A 15,893-nucleotide genomic window follows, 5' to 3' on the forward strand; every position below is an offset into this window, starting at 1 on the left:
CCCTTCACTGTGCCTCTCTCGTGTAACCATCACTACCATCCAACTCTAAGAACATTTTCATCTTTCCCAACTGAAACTCTGTACTCATCAAACACTAACTCTCCACTCCCCTCTCTCCCCAACCCCTGGCATGTATCATTTTACTTTCTGTCTCTATGAATTTGACTCCTATAGGTACCTCATATTAGTAGAATTATATAATATTTGTTATTTCATGATCTGCTTATTTCAACTGGCACAATGTCCTGGAGTTTCTTCCATGTTGGAGCATGTGTTAGAATCTTCTTCCTTTTTAAAGCTGAATAATATTCCTTGTATATGTCACATTTGTTTATTCGTTCACCTGTTGGTGGCCATTTGGGTTGCTTCTACTTTTTGGGTATTGGGAATAATACTGCAGTGAACATGGGTGTATAAGTGTCTACTCGAGTCCCTGCTTCCATTGCTTTTGGGTATACATCCAGAAGTGGAATTACTGGATCATATGGTAATCCTGTAATTTTTTTTAAGGAATTGCCATGTCATTTTCCATAGCAGCTGTACCACTGTACATTCCCATAAGCAACGTACAAGGGTTCCAGTTTTTCCATATCTTTGCCCCGGGCCAATACTTGTTATTTTCTGTTGTTGTTGTTCATAATAGCCATCCTAATAGGTGTGGATTTTTTTATTTTTCATGTATAAAATCTGTTAATCTTTTCCTTCATGTTTCCTGTTTTTCTTGGAAAGGTCTTTGACTTCCTAAGTTTATACAAGCAGTCTCCAAATTTTCCTTATAATATATTTATCACTTCATTTGGTACATTCAGGGCTTTGATTCACCTGGAATTAATTTTCTATTTGATTTAAGATAGGGAGTACTAACTGTCCTCTTCCAGACTGAAGAGTCAATGATGCAAGTGTCATTCCTGATAGTTCATGCCTTTCCCTTTCTACCACTCTGACTTTCCTGTGGCTTCCCCGCCCCCCAACCCAGGCCCAATACTGAGCCACTGTTGTTTTCAATACTTCCTATCTTCGCTTGCTTATCAATGCTATCAAATTAGGCTTATTTTTTATTGCAAGAAAGTGAGTGTGAATAAACAGCCCATAATAAAAAATGTACCTCTTTCTTATGAAAATAAAACATTCAGGAGGATTATAAAAGAAAATCTTATGGCTGTTATCATTTGCCTTATATATTGAAGTGCCCCTATGTTGGGTGCATATATATTTACAACTGTTATATCTTCTTGGATTGATCCCTTGATCACTATGTAGTGTCTTTGTCTCTTGTAACAGCCTTTATTTTAAAGTCTGTTTTGTCTGATATAAGTATTGCTTCTCCAGCTTTCTTTTGATTTCCATTTTCATGGAATACCTTTAACTATCCTCTCACTTTCAGTCTGTATATGTCCCTAGATCTGAAGTGGGTCTCTTATAGACAGCATATGTATCAGTCTTGTTTTTGTATCCATCCATCGAGTCTGTGTCTTTTGGTTGGAGCATTTAATCCATTTACATTTAAGGTAATTATTGATATGTATGTTCTTATTGTCTTCTTTTTAATTGTTTTGGATTTGTTTTTGTATGTCTTTTTTCTTCCCTTCCTCTTTTGTTCCCTTCTCTTGTGATTTGATGACTATCTTTAGTGTTGTGTTTCAGTTGCTTTTTCTTTTTTGTTGTGTATCTATTGTAGATTTTTGGTTTGTGGTTACCATGAGGTTTTGATAATAGCAGTCTATATATATATAAGATGGTTTTAAGTTGCTGTTCTTTTAATATCAAATGCATTTCCAATATCCTGCATTTGTGCTCTCCTCTTCTCACGAATGCTCCTATTGATATCATATTTGTGTGTGGATGATTTCCTACCTTTAATGTATGTTTGTCTTTACTGGTGAGCTTTCCCATTCGTAAGTTTCTTGTTGTCTAGTTGTGGACTTTTCTTTTTTGCCTTGAGAAATTCCTTTAGCATTTGTTGTAAATCTGGCTTGGTGGTGCTGAATTCTCTTAGCTATTGCTTGTCTATAAAGGTTTTCATTTCTCAGTCGAATCTGAATGAGACCCTTGCTGGGTAGAGTATTCTTGGTTGTACATTTTTCCCTTTCATCACCTTAAATATATTGTTCCACTCCCTTCTGGCCTATACAGTTTCTGCTGAAAAATCAGCTGATAACGTTATGGGGATTCCCTTGTATGTTGTTGCTTTTCCCTTGTGGCTTTTAATATTTTCTCATTGTCTTTAATTTTTGTCAATTTGATTAATACATGTCTCAGAAATATAGATCATGGAATAGGATAGAAAGCCCAGAAATAAACCCATGCACCTATGGTCAGTTAATCTACAACAAAGGAGTCAAGAATATACAATAAAGAAAAGACAGTCTCTTCAATAAGTAGTGCTGAGAAAACTAGACAGCTACATGTAAAAAGAATGAAATTAGAACATTCTCTAACACCATACACAAAAATAAACTCAAAATGGATTAAAGACCTAAACGTAAGACTGAATACTATAAAACTCTTACAGGCAAATATAGGCAAAACATTCTTTGACATAAATTACAGAAATATCTTTTTTGATCCACTTCCTAGAGTAATGAAAATAAAAACAAAAATAAACAAATGGGACCTAATTAAACTTAAAAGCTTTTGCACAGAAAAGGAAACCATAAACAAAATGAAAAGACAATATTTGCAAATGATGTGACTGACAAGGGATTAATCTCCAAAATATACAAACAGCTCATGCAGCTCAATATCAAAATAACAACTCAGTCAAAAAATAGGCAGGTCTAAAGAGGCATTTCTCCAATGAAGACATACAGATGGCCAAAAAGCACATGAAAAGATGCACTACATCGCTAATTATTAGAGAAATGCAAATCAAAACTACAGAATGGCCATCATCAAAAAGTCTACAAACAATAAATACTAGAGAGGGTGTGGAGAAAAGTAAACCCTCTTGCACTGTTGGTAAGAATGTAAATTGGTACAGCCACTATGGCAAACAGTATGGAGGTTCCTTAAAAAACTAAAAATAGAGGTACCATATTATCCAGCAATCCCACTCCTGGGCATATATTCAAAAAGATACATGCACCCGAATATTCATTGTAGCACTATTTACATTAGTCAAGACATTGAAGCAACCGAAATGTCCCTCAACAGAGGAATTATCGATGTGGTACATATATACAATGGAATATTACTCAGCCATAAAAAAGAATGAAATAATGCCATTAACAGCAACATGGATGGACCTAGAGAAGTAAGTCAGACAGAGAAAGACAAATATCATATGATATTTGTCCATTTGTATGTGGAATCTAAAAAAATGATATAAATGAACTCATTTACAAAACAGAAACAGACCCACAAACTTAGAAAACAAACTTATAGTTACCAAAAGGGAAAGGTGGTGAGGAGGGATAAATTAGGAGTTTGGGATTAACATATATACACTACTATATATAAAATAGATAATCAACAAGGACCTGTTGTATAGCACAGGGAAGTCAACTCAATATTCTGTAATAACCTAAATGGGAAAAGAATCTGAAAAATATATATGTATGACACAATCATTTTGTTGTATATCTGAAACTAACACAACATTGTAAGTCAGTTATACTCCAAAATAAAATAAAAATTTAAAAAAGAAGCCACTAAAAAGAAAGCCTGTGTGAAAATGTTTATAGCACAAAAAAAATCTTATGACATAAAACTCTAATTACATCTATGTTTATTTCTCAGTTTGGCTTCTCTCTCTCTATCTGTGGCTATTTACTTTAGGTTTTTATTTAGCATTGTATTTGAAAAGAAATGAGTGTCACTACAGGGATTAAACAGCAGCAAATCTAAGACTTATTGGTCATGACTGGGTCAGGCTCACCTTTCTGCAGAACTCTGAGATCCATACAAATCAGAACAGGACAACATGTAAAAATAACATGTTTTTCCATTTCAGGAATTAATGATTATTTTCTTATAATAGTGAGATGATATTTTATTTTTAAATTCATGTGAACATGAATTATCAGAAGTATCTTTTCCCAGAAATGGATAACTAAATAATGAATTCTTTCCACAATCTACTTTTATTTTCATATTGAAATCAGGTTTAAATAAATTTCTAATTTAAAGGCTTGCCTAAAATTAATTAGAATTGGAAATAACTTGCCCCACAAATTCTTCCCATTAACAATTATATCACTAGGTTAACCTTCCAGAGTTAACTGGATTCTGATTTTAGCTGCTGTATAAATGTATTTTCCTCTAAATGAAAGAATCTCTAGATTAACAGCCATCTAAGCTAAGCTCCCAAAATAGATTGCAAAACTGGTGATGAGCCCACATTTGAGCAATGTTTTAAAGTAAGAGAGATCAGCTCAACCCACCCTTTTAACCAAAAATTTGCTGTGGTATATATTGCACCTCTTTAGGGCAAATAAGGTCTAATACCCAGGGAGGGTGATATGAGTATTAGGGATAGGAATGCTTGAAGAGAAAATAGAAACATTTACAGAGAAAAAACAATATCCCCCCTGCCTCTTGACATTGCAAGGAAAATTTTGGTGGTGTGTTTTAGTATGAAAATAGAAAATGTATGGAATATAAAGCTTAAAACTATTTATGAAAAGGACTACATATATAATGCTAAATAGTTTTTTCTTCCCTCTTTGATAAATATAAAGATGGAATATATTATTATAAAATGATTTATAAAGTCTTTGCATCTGAATAGAGTTATTCCTTACCAAGTGGCTCAGATGTTTCTGAACAGTTCTTGAGAGCGGAACATGAAAAACCTCATTAAGACACAGGAATAATTGTGTGGTCAGGCAGCTATATCACCACAAAGCATCATCATTTTTGTTAATGATTTAAAATAAATGCATGCTGTTACTTACTGATGCTGAAAGGCTACTCTGTCCCACTTCTATTTTTCAAACATCTTTATTGAGTAATTCACATACTCTAAAACTGTAGGGGTACACATTGTGCAGGTACAATTCAATGATTTTTAGTATTTTTATAAAGTTGTACAACCATCACCATAATCCAGTTTTAGAACATTTCCATCATCCCCAGAAGTTCACTTGTGCTCAAGTATAGTAAATCTTTGATCCCAACTCCAGACCCAGGAAATCATTAATCTACTTTTTGTCTCCATAGATTTGCCTTTTCTGGACATTTCACAGAAGTGGAATCATACAATTTGTGGTCTTTTGTGTCTGGCTTCTTTCCTTAGCATAATATTTTTAGGGTTCATCCATGTTGTGCAATGTTTCTCCTCCAAGGGACTTTTCGAATCAGTCTGTCAAGCAAATTTTTAAAAAATTCCTGTCAACCAGGTGGAAAGTCCTCTGTTCAACAATGCTTTTAATCCCTCTTATTTCTTGCTTTGGCTTCCTCCATCTTCTGAAGCATTTTAGAAGAATTATTTTATATTACTTATGAATGTAAGAAAGGCACATCAAAGTACAGGAATAATTTTTATTGGATTAAAAAAACCCTCTAGTTTTGGGGATTCCATGGATACTGAAATGTAGGGTCAGAAGCACACACAACTCATTGAGAAGATAGAAAAACTAATTAAAGAATGTTCTACATGGTCACAGTTGTATTCATTGGGGTTTAGTTTTGTCTTTTTGTTTTACTTCTCTTTTGCCTTGGCTTGTATTCTGAAAATAAGTACTTTATTAATTTCCTGGTTATTATTATAAAAGGTGATAAGTAGTATTACTAAGAAGTAAAAGAAACACCCAGGATGTACGAGAGCTACAGGCACTGGCAAGTTACTTAATCATTCTTACCACCAGTTTTCTCATCTGGAAAAATGGGATATTAGTGACACCTGCCAAACAGACTGTTATAAAGAGTAAATGACTCAATAACCATTAGCCTTTAAGGATACTATGTTCATTTCTGTGGAAACTTTGTCTTTTTCTCCTGAAACGTATTTTTACCTCCCTAGGCTTCAAAATTTACAGAAATGTATTTCTGATTGACACTATGCAGACTGCTGCTGCTTTTCCCATACAAGCCTGCTCTCCCTCAACAACTACAGGCATGTTATAAAACAGATGCTCTAATTCCTTTTTAGTCTCATAAAATAAAATCCCACCAGGAAGGTACTGTTATTATCCCCACTTTACAGATGAGAAAACAGGCTGTTTAGACATGCTGTGACTCACCTAAGGTCACAAGGCCAGGAAGAGTCAGATAGAGCCACATTTGGAAAACTGCAGGAAGTCCAGCTGACCAAAGCTGGGAAGGGCTACAGTAGAAAATGAGGTGGGGCACAGATCTGGTCCAGAGGGCTCATAAAGCTGAGTAGCGCATTTATACATGATGTGGCAGAAAACAGAAGTTTTAGAAGTTTTTGAGCAGGGGAATGACAGGAGCAGAACTTTTTTATTATATTTAATTTAAAATATTTTAAAATAATGTTGCAATCTTATGTCTATTTTCGAGGCAAATAATAGCATCTAACTTTTATTGAATCTTTATTAAAGCTCTGCTCTAAGACCTTAACATGTATTTGCTCATTTAATCATTACAACAACCCTTTAAGGTGGGCATTGTCATTTGCCCCATTTTACAGATGAGAAAACTGAGGCACAGACAGATGCAAGAACTTTCCAGAAGCTACACAGCTTGCAAGTGGTGGAGCCAGGCTTCAATTTCAGGCAGTCTGGCTCCAGTGTCCATAGTATTAACTTCTGGGCCACAGTGCTTTTTTGTTAATAGATCTATACCACAGGCTAGACATATAAGGATAACATGGGGCCACTGCAGTACCCAAAGTCTAAGGTGATAGGGATTTGGATTTCAGGGGAGGCAGCAAGAATGGAGAAAAGGGGAGATTTCAGAGGAAAAGCTGGTGGTAGAATTTCTGGACTAACTAGATACGTGGGGGGTTAAGAAAAAGAGTGAGTTGAAGATGGAAACCAAAGTTTTCATTCCTCTGGGAGAATCATGGAGCCTCTGAGGAGTACAAGGAGCTGGCAGGGGGCTGGTCTGGAGGAACTAACAGTCACAGTGTGCAGGGAGTGCTGAATTCAGTATAGTACCAGGAACGCAAGTCAGCCAACTGCAGCTGGCAGCATTGCTCAGTGAGTTGATGGGACTTCGGATAGAGATGTGGGCATCTTCAGCAAAGAGAAACTCTGAAGTCAGGAAAACAGGTGAACTGTCCTAGAAAGAGAGAGGGAAGATAGTGAAGGAAAAAGGCTCTAAGTCTAGGTAACCATTGGGACAGGAGACAAGAGGAGAAAGCAAGACAGAGGGGCTAACACATTCCAATGCCTGCAGTGCAAAACTCCCTTTCAAATATGCCATCTTCTTTAGGAGAGCATCCCTGTAAGTTAACTATGTTGCTCCCAGAGATAGAGAAATTGGAGTCAAGACATTTAGGGGGCTTGTGCACAATCACATAGCAAGTTAGTGACAGAACTAGAATTTGAACCCAGTCCAAGTGACTCCAATGTCTGTCTCTTTGTATGAGCAAAAAGCTGTGGAAAGATAAAGTGCCTAGTCTGGGTGAGGATTGCTGGCTGTGGTCTAGGGGAAGACTGGCAGGACATGAAGCCCAAGAGGTAAATTGGAATAGGATTTTTAAAGGCCATGTCATGTCTAGGAATTAAAGAACCAGTAAAATTTTTTAAGCAGGAAAGTAACATGAGATTGCTTTTGAAATAGGAATAGAAATGTAAATAAATATAGAGAAAGCCATATAAAAAATGGATTGGAGGGAGAAGAAACTAGGATAGAGACAGATTGGTGGTAATATAGTGCTTTTGTTGATGGGTAATGATGCTCTGAGCTGGAGTAGGAACAGCAGGAAGAAGGCTGGATTTAAGAGGTATGCAGAGACATTTAGGTAAGACTTGGCTCTCTATCTCCCTGTGGAGATGCTCAGAAGACAGTTGGAAACACAATCTACCACTGAAAAGAGCTCCAGGGTAGAGACTTAGAATTCAGACGTCATCAGCAAGAAGTGGTAGTTGGATCGTGGAAAGTGATAATATCACCAGGAGCTGAGAAGACCAAGAGGAGACGGATGAGAAAAAAATTCTAGGGGAAAGTAAACAAATAGAGGATATAAAGGATCTTCTCTGGAAAAAGTTCTAGTACCTATATGTTTTTAGGAGTTGCCTTTACCCTTTGTATTTCATTTATGAAAGGGGAGCAGGTCTTGACTTCTTGACTTTTCAGAACTTCCTTAGCTTCCTGTTCTGCCCTCACCTTGAGCACAGACACTAGTTTCCTTATAGAGCCACAGGCTGGCCTTGTTCTCTCCCAGGGCCCTTGGCCTGAGCCTCAAACCCACACTTGCACAACAGCGTAGGAGAGACCACATCTCAAGAAATGTTTAGAAATCAAGTCTGCAGGCCATGGTCATTATTTGGGTGTGGTGGTTGCCCCCAGTTCTCTGAGAAATTAGATATGACAACGAGGAGGAGGACACAGGGGCCTTAGGAGGCTCACATTCAGAGAGTGCTGGTCACTGAAATCACTACAGGGATGGGGGCATAAAATCAGAGACAGTGTGTAGAGAGGCTCTTTTAAGGGGAATTAAACAGAGTAATTCAGGTCAGCCTGTACCCCAGTAAATGTAGAGCTCATTACGCAGTGTCTTTTAAAAATTCTTGTATTAATTATAATAGAAGGCCAAAGGCTTTTCAGATGGTCAAGACATACCCTGACTGCTTTACTCCCATTTTCCAAATTGACTTGATTATTGCCAGTGTACTGAGAGTAGACTGCAAGGTTGGGCCTTGGAACAGGCAGGCCTGGGTTTGAATCCTAGATCTGCCATTTGATAACTGAGGCCACAGGGAAAATCAATCGAACTCTGATCCTCAGTTTCCTCAACTGCAAACTGAGTCAATACATCCTCTGCTCAGCTTCCATTCCATCCAACTCCCTTATGGCATGCCTGCCAGTACAATAGAGGCTGGAAAGCCAGAGGCAGATTTCTCAGACTCTTGCAGCTGGGTTTCACATCTGACATGGTTCTGCCATCTAGGCACACCTGAATCCTGGGAAGTAGACATGGGCAGTATAAAGCTTCTAGAAGATGTTGGATCTTCTTGTAATCACTGTAGTGGAGCTGACTGACATTTGGGAATGTGGAGGTGGAATTTCAGTATTTGGTTCTGAGCATCTATGACAGAAGGCAGTAGCTGTGGGGTTCCCCTAAGAGAGTCCCCTGTTCTGGCTGAGCATTTCTCCCTGCTGTGTTATTCCTGATAGTATAGAACACAAACTAACTTCCATGGCTCCTCTAGAAATTCTTAACCTGCCAAATACCTTGCAATAATCCCCATTCTGTTTAAATTACTAATTGGAGTGGATTCCATTATCTTCAATTCATAGACCAGCCTCATAGGGTTTTGCAGGAAAGTCAATATATGTAAATTAAGTACAGTGCTTAGCACCTGGTGAGCCACATTATTATTCCTATCAGTGTATCTATATATAGCTGCCACAATAAAGTAGAAGTAAGCATCTTACAATATCTTAATGATTTTCTAATTTTATTTTTGAAGCATATTTTGTTTCTAAGATTTTTTGTTCTAAGTATTATAGAATAGAGGTCTTAGTTTTGTGCACAGCTAGGATTGACATAGAGGAATATTAATTATCAAAGTAAGAAATATGTACCCTTTAAAATGAGGAAATCCAGGATAAAAGAAAATATGCTTATTATTGTTTTTATTTAAGTTCTGGAATTGTCTTCAACTTCAGTTAATAGCATTTATAATGTACCAGACAGTTAGCAGCTATGTCTTTAAAGAATTTTAGATAACGGACGAGAACGTCATTGATCTTTCACTCTTTCCCAGGCTCTACTCATCTTGTCAGCATCTTCTGATCTTGCTGGAGAAAGTCCATATATTTAAGAATCCATAAGTAATATAAAGGGCTTTTGCCAAACTGGAATTCTTAGCTTTTACATACGGTGACCTTATTGTTTACAAACATCTGAGAGTAAGAGTGGAATTTTTTTTTTTTTTTTTTTTTTTTTTTTTTTTTTGCTGTACGCGGGCCTCTCACTGTTGTGGCCTCTCCTGTTGAGGAGCACAGGCTCCGGACGCGCAGGCTCAGCGGCCATGGCTCACGGGCCCAGCCGCTCCGCGGCATGTGGGATCTTCGCGGACCAGGGCACGAACCCGTGTCCCCTGCATCGGCAGGCGGACTCTCAACCACTGCGCCACTAGCTAAGCCCAATGTGTTTCTGTATTTAAAGGCACATCGATATTTTTCTCACATTTCATATAGTAAGCTGAACGTATATTTTGGGCTTGGATAAACGTTCCAGACTACATGCATACAAGAGCTGAAGAAGAATATCATACTTATTCCGTATATATTCCAGATTTCACTACCAAGGTTACAGTTGGAGATAGCAGTCCAGAGGGACTTTAGTCAAAGTCTCTTGAGATTAAAAAAAGAAAAAACATGAATTAAAGCTATTAAAGAAAGAAAATCCACTAGAAACGCAAATTATTAACTCTGTGCTCATATTCAAAAGATGAATGACCACACTTTGTCTTTTGTTTTGTCCTCAGCTGGAAAGGCAGCTAATGATGCAGAATGAAATGAGAGAAAGACAAATGGCTCTGCAGATTGCTTGGTCTCGGGAATTCCTCAAATATTTTGCAACTTTTTTTGGTATTGCAGCCATCTCTTTAACAGCTGGGTATATTTGCTATTTACTTTAAAATTTTCTTCTACTTCTTTTTGTCTCTGCCATGATCATATTATTAAGTTGGCCAAGATAGGACTTTGGTCCAAATAGTACACGTATAGGCAAACAAAGTAACCCTGATAGCTTAGTCCTTGGCGGTAACTCTGTAGAACCAGGACAGTAAAAGTTAATTCTTCCTTCAGTTTCTTAGATTTCTTCTGTACTTTTCTCCATTTTATAAGTAAGAGAGAGGACTGACTTTGCACCAAGACAGAAGGAAGTCTCTACAAATTCATCTCCACAGTCCCTAAGGGATAGATATCAATACTTAAATATTTTTAAAATGAGTAATCTGAGCCTCAACATCAAATAAAGATGAACAAATCATAGACTCTACCCAAGAACTGCAGAATCTGCTGAGGGATTACGGGAAAGCAAATCCTATATCCATAGAAGAATTAAGTAACTTCTGAAATTGAGGATATTCTTCCCAAAAGCGGATAACTTTTTTCCTTTCATCATGTACAGAGATATTTATTGACAGGTTATTCCTTGATATTCATTCTTTTTTGTTCTTGAATCAGAGCAATTAAAAAGAAGAAGCCTGCCTTCCTCTTCCCTATCGTTCCATTAGGATTTGTCCTTACCTACCAGTATGACATGGGCTACGGGACCCTTATACAAAGAATGAAAGGTAAGTCTTTGATAAACCAGAGTCTCAACTTCTGATTCATTTTCTGGCTCCAGGATCCACTCCTCATACCCCCTTGACTTATTAAAATTCTGACAAGACTCTCCCTGAGCTACCAATGACCGATATTTCTGCCCCCTCTCACATAGTGGTATGCTGGTGTCACCTCATACCAGCTCACAAGAACCAACTGTCAAATGTTCAGGAATTTTGTAATCTGGTTGTTAAATACAGTCATTATTAAAAATTAAATTATATAAACTAACACAACATTGTAAATCAGCTATACTCCAATAAAATTTTTTTAAAAATTAAATTATATAAACTTACAATTAAATAAATTACAGAAAATACATATTAAATTATATTAAAACAATAAATAATCAGAACTTAGTTTCTAATTATTTTACATCTGTACTCTTAAGTTATGTATATCTACTGTATCTGTATGGTGGAAATGCAGATACAATATATAGATACAATAAAATACAGATACAACTCTGACTTCAGTGACATCCCATTGGTATGTCAGCTTGAAGGTGGTCATGGTGGGAGTATTTACACCATGGAAATCTACAAATACCAAATCAAGGCTTGACTTACTATTTTGTTGATTGTCTAGATCAGGGGTTGACAAACTATGGTCTGCAGGCTGGCCACCTATTTTTTTGTTTGTTTGTTTTTTGTGGTACGCGGGCCTCTCACTGCTGTGGCCTCTCCCGTTGCGGAGCACAGGCTCCGGACACACAGGCTCAGCGGCCATGGCTCACGAGCCTAGCCGCTCCGCGGCATGTGGGATCTTCCCGGACCGGGGCACGAACCCATGTCCCCTGCATCAGCAGGCGGACTCTCAACCACTGTGCCACCAGGGAAGCCCCCACCTACTTTTGAAAATAAAGTTTTATTGGAACACAGACATACCCATTCATTTCTGCTTTTCCATTTCCATGACAGAGCCGAGTCACTGCAACAGATATGCAAGTCCCCACAAGCCTAAAATATTTACTATCTGGCCCTTTAAGAAAGTCTGCCAACCCGTGGTCTAGACTTAAGAAAATGATGAAGAAAATGTTAATAATGTATATTAGTCTTAAAAGTGTGTTGTGTCCATATCCATTATGTTGGGAATAGCATAAAAAAATTCAGCAAATGTCCTAATATTTAAAAACTGTTATCTGATTCAACAAAGTCCACAATATTCTCAAACAACTAAAGTTCCAACATATGTCACTGTTTCACTTTTGTCCTACTCATTAAAGTAAATGAAAACACCAACCATCATTCATGTTGAAATTATACTTTCTCATCAACTGCTTGGGCAAGCTATGGATAAAAGAGTTCAGCAAAAATCAATAAAAACATTCTTTGAGGATCAATTTGATATATGGAATTTATGATAAAGGGTACTGTACATGTTATTATTATTTATAAATTATACACTACATATATTTCATAGAAGTAAAATGTATAATAAACATGTACATTTGTTTTTGTTCTGGAAAGCCGGTTGTTAAATTTTCACCAGTACCATGCTTCTCTCACTGAACTGTGGCTTTTATTGCCCTTGAAAATAGCACTGCTGCCACAGATGCCATTCCTGTCCCAAGAAGACAGAGTTTCCCATTAGTCTAGGATATCCATGTCTTCCAAATTCCCACCACTACACACCTCTCATGAGGATCCCTATTTCCCTACTCCTCAAGCCTTCAACCCAGAGCATGCTGGAAACAGTGCTTTCCCAAGCCTTCATTTCTGCCATCCTGTTCTCTCCTGGGCTATAGGCCCATCACTATCCCTGAGGCTCTGTGGGGACTGGTTTAGTATGGGAAAGGAGAAGGTGCAGGTATTGGGACTAGGCAGTAGAACATTTCATTCACAGACTTAGGGAAATGGAGGGATTATATGTTCTTAAAAATTCCCATCTGAAAATAGAGGTACATTTTGCACATAGAAACTATGTTAAAATGTCCTTTGGGGTCAGACATTATTGGTATCATAATTCAGCTATATTGTGGGCTAAACAGTGTTTTGATGGCCTAGGAATTTAGTTATAGCATATATTACTGTGGGAAAATGTATTCTGAGTTCTAAAACACTGATCTACAAATTAACTTTTGGAGTACAATTCCATTTTAAGCTGGAAACTAACTGTACAAAACTGATTTACTTATGTTAAAACTCATTTCAATAACCTGCTCAGGTTCATGTTACTCATCTGCTTAAGAATTCATTAGTCTGAGCTCAACTATGTCTCACTGTTTATAAGAACATTAGAGTTCTCAGTCCCTCATAAAAGTTAGTATGTAGTATTAAGAAATCTCAACTCTATTACACACCATTCACTTGAACGTATTACTAATGGAGAGCAAATTTATTTTCTAGGAATATTTTGATTGTATAATTGAGAAGTAATTTTATTACAGGTCCATCAGAGTCTATAGAATATAAAAATTTAACTTCCAAGGCATGTTGTGGAAATTTCCTGTTTAAAAAAAAACAAAACTTTAGAATCCACCAGGAAATTTACCATATTAAATAGTTTATAATATATAGCCCTGTTAACTAGAGATGACCCCAAGATATATACTTCCTGTTTAACTGACTTTACTATCAGCCATTCTGTAAACACATACTAAGAATCTGCCATATGGAAGGCACTCTCCCATGGAAACATCTAGTCTGTCATCAATAGCCTGCCCAATTACATACAATTTTATAATGATTTTTACTTAGTATTTAAGACTGAGAAAAAAAAATGTTTGCAGATTGTTGGAATGCTGTGATAATTTGCAAATTGTAGCCTGCCCTGTTGGGTTTGGAGTATAAATTAATTGTGTGTTAAAAGAGGAATACTTCAAGAAAACAACTGCCTTTATTCCCAAGGAGAGTTTATGGAATGTCAACAACATATATTATAGTTTTTCAAAATTTCGCTAGTCTTCAACAATAAAAGTTGGCAAATGTCACTGTGCCCAAGAAATTACTAGCTATTATTTAAGAGGAATTGTTTATAAAAATGTGTATATGTATGTATATATGGACTAAAGAACATTTCATATTATTTGGGGTATTTATAAGTAGTTTCAAGTCAAAGATTAGCTTTCCTGAAAAATTAGAGTTTTTTAGTAAACTTTATTTTCTTCTCACGTCACTTATGATATAATAAGGGGCAACAAGAAGAACTATATGGGGTTTCACCACCCTAAACCCCTCCTAACACAACTAATAGTTATCATCCTGACTTTCCTTCAAGGAAAAAAAATATTACTTGGTATTCTTTCTCTTCTACATTTTAAAATGCTGTCTTCTGTCAAATAAAGTCTCTGGCAACTTATTTATCTCTTTATGAATCTTCAGAATTCATTATTGTGTTTCCTTTGGGAAGTCACTTCACCGGGGACAGTGGGTAAAATATTTAACTGTGAGATCTGGGGGCATGCCTCCACACAGTGTTACAGCATGTCAGTGGAACACAACAAGTAGGTCTTCTCACAAAATGCTGATGACCCTTTTGTCACCTTGCACATTTCTGTACTTTATTTAAGGTGAAGCCGAGAACATACTGGAAACAGAAAAGAGTAAGTTGCAGCTGCCAAAAGGAATGATCACTTTTGAAAACCTTGAAAAAGCAAGAAGGGAACAGAGTAAATTCTTCATAGACAAATGAAATCATGTTTACCCACCAAATCTCAAAATACAGAATTACTGACTTGAATCATGGCCTTTACAATTTTTTAAATGCTTGAGATTTTGATATAATGGTTTTTATTTTAAAACAATAAAATTTAAGATGAGCTTTGTTAAATTATTTTAAAATAAAATGTATAACATTCAACAAAAAATCATGGAGGTACTCTAAATAACTTTCAGATTTCCTCTATATGTGTATCACAAACATCTAAATGTAAAATTAATAAACTATATTATTTTGAATTTCTGGAAGCAAAAGTTCTGTTGTTCTCATTTCTCTGTTGCACACACTTGCCCCATCACATTAATCTCCGACAGATACTGCTTTTATTTGGATTTCTCAGTTGTGTCCTGTCTCCACATGATAGAAAACAACTAATATTAATGATTAACATGTATATTGCACTTGCTATGGCCATTATCTGATTGTTTTGCACATATTCTTGTAATTATCCCAACAATCCCATGAGGCAGGCATCATTTAAAAAAAAATAAATTTAGTTTTGGCTGCGTTGGGTCTTCATTGCTGTGCATGGACTTTCTCTAGTGGCGGTGAGCGGGGGCTACTCTTCGTTGCAGTGCATGGGCTTCTCATCGCAGTGCCTTCTCTTGTTGCGGAGCACGGGCTCTAGATGCGCGGGCTTCAGTAGTTGTGGCATGTGGGCTCAGTAGTTTTGGCTTGTGGGCTCTACAGTGCAGGCTCAGTAGTTGTGGTGCACGGGCTTAGTTGCTCTACAGCATGTGGGATCTTCCCGGACCCATGACCCCTGCATTGGCGGATTCTTAATCACTGCACCACCAGGGAAGCCCCCATCATTTTTATAGATG

General features: G+C 36.9%; 1 protein-coding gene across 2 annotated transcripts in view; it reads left to right on the forward strand.

Annotated features, from left to right (window-relative positions):
• PLGRKT (plasminogen receptor with a C-terminal lysine) overlaps positions 1 to 15,319 on the forward strand; it is a 46,625-nt gene extending 31,306 nt beyond the window's left edge. The window contains exons 5-7 of one of the 2 annotated variants that reach the window (XM_059071933.2): positions 10,566 to 10,696; positions 11,269 to 11,378; positions 14,921 to 15,318. In XM_059071933.2, the coding sequence (XP_058927916.1) occupies positions 10,566 to 10,696; positions 11,269 to 11,378; positions 14,921 to 15,042 (363 nt within the window). In that variant the 3' untranslated portion in view covers positions 15,043 to 15,318. Of the gene's footprint in view, positions 1 to 10,565; positions 10,697 to 11,268; positions 11,379 to 14,920 lie in introns of both variants that reach the window. The other variant, XM_059071932.2, reaches the window with a different exon arrangement.
• The last annotated feature ends 574 nt before the right edge of the window (positions 15,320 to 15,893 follow it).

Source organism: Kogia breviceps, chromosome 8 (assembly GCF_026419965.1).
Source record: "Kogia breviceps isolate mKogBre1 chromosome 8, mKogBre1 haplotype 1, whole genome shotgun sequence".
NCBI classification, from domain to species: Eukaryota; Metazoa; Chordata; class Mammalia; order Artiodactyla; family Physeteridae; genus Kogia; species Kogia breviceps.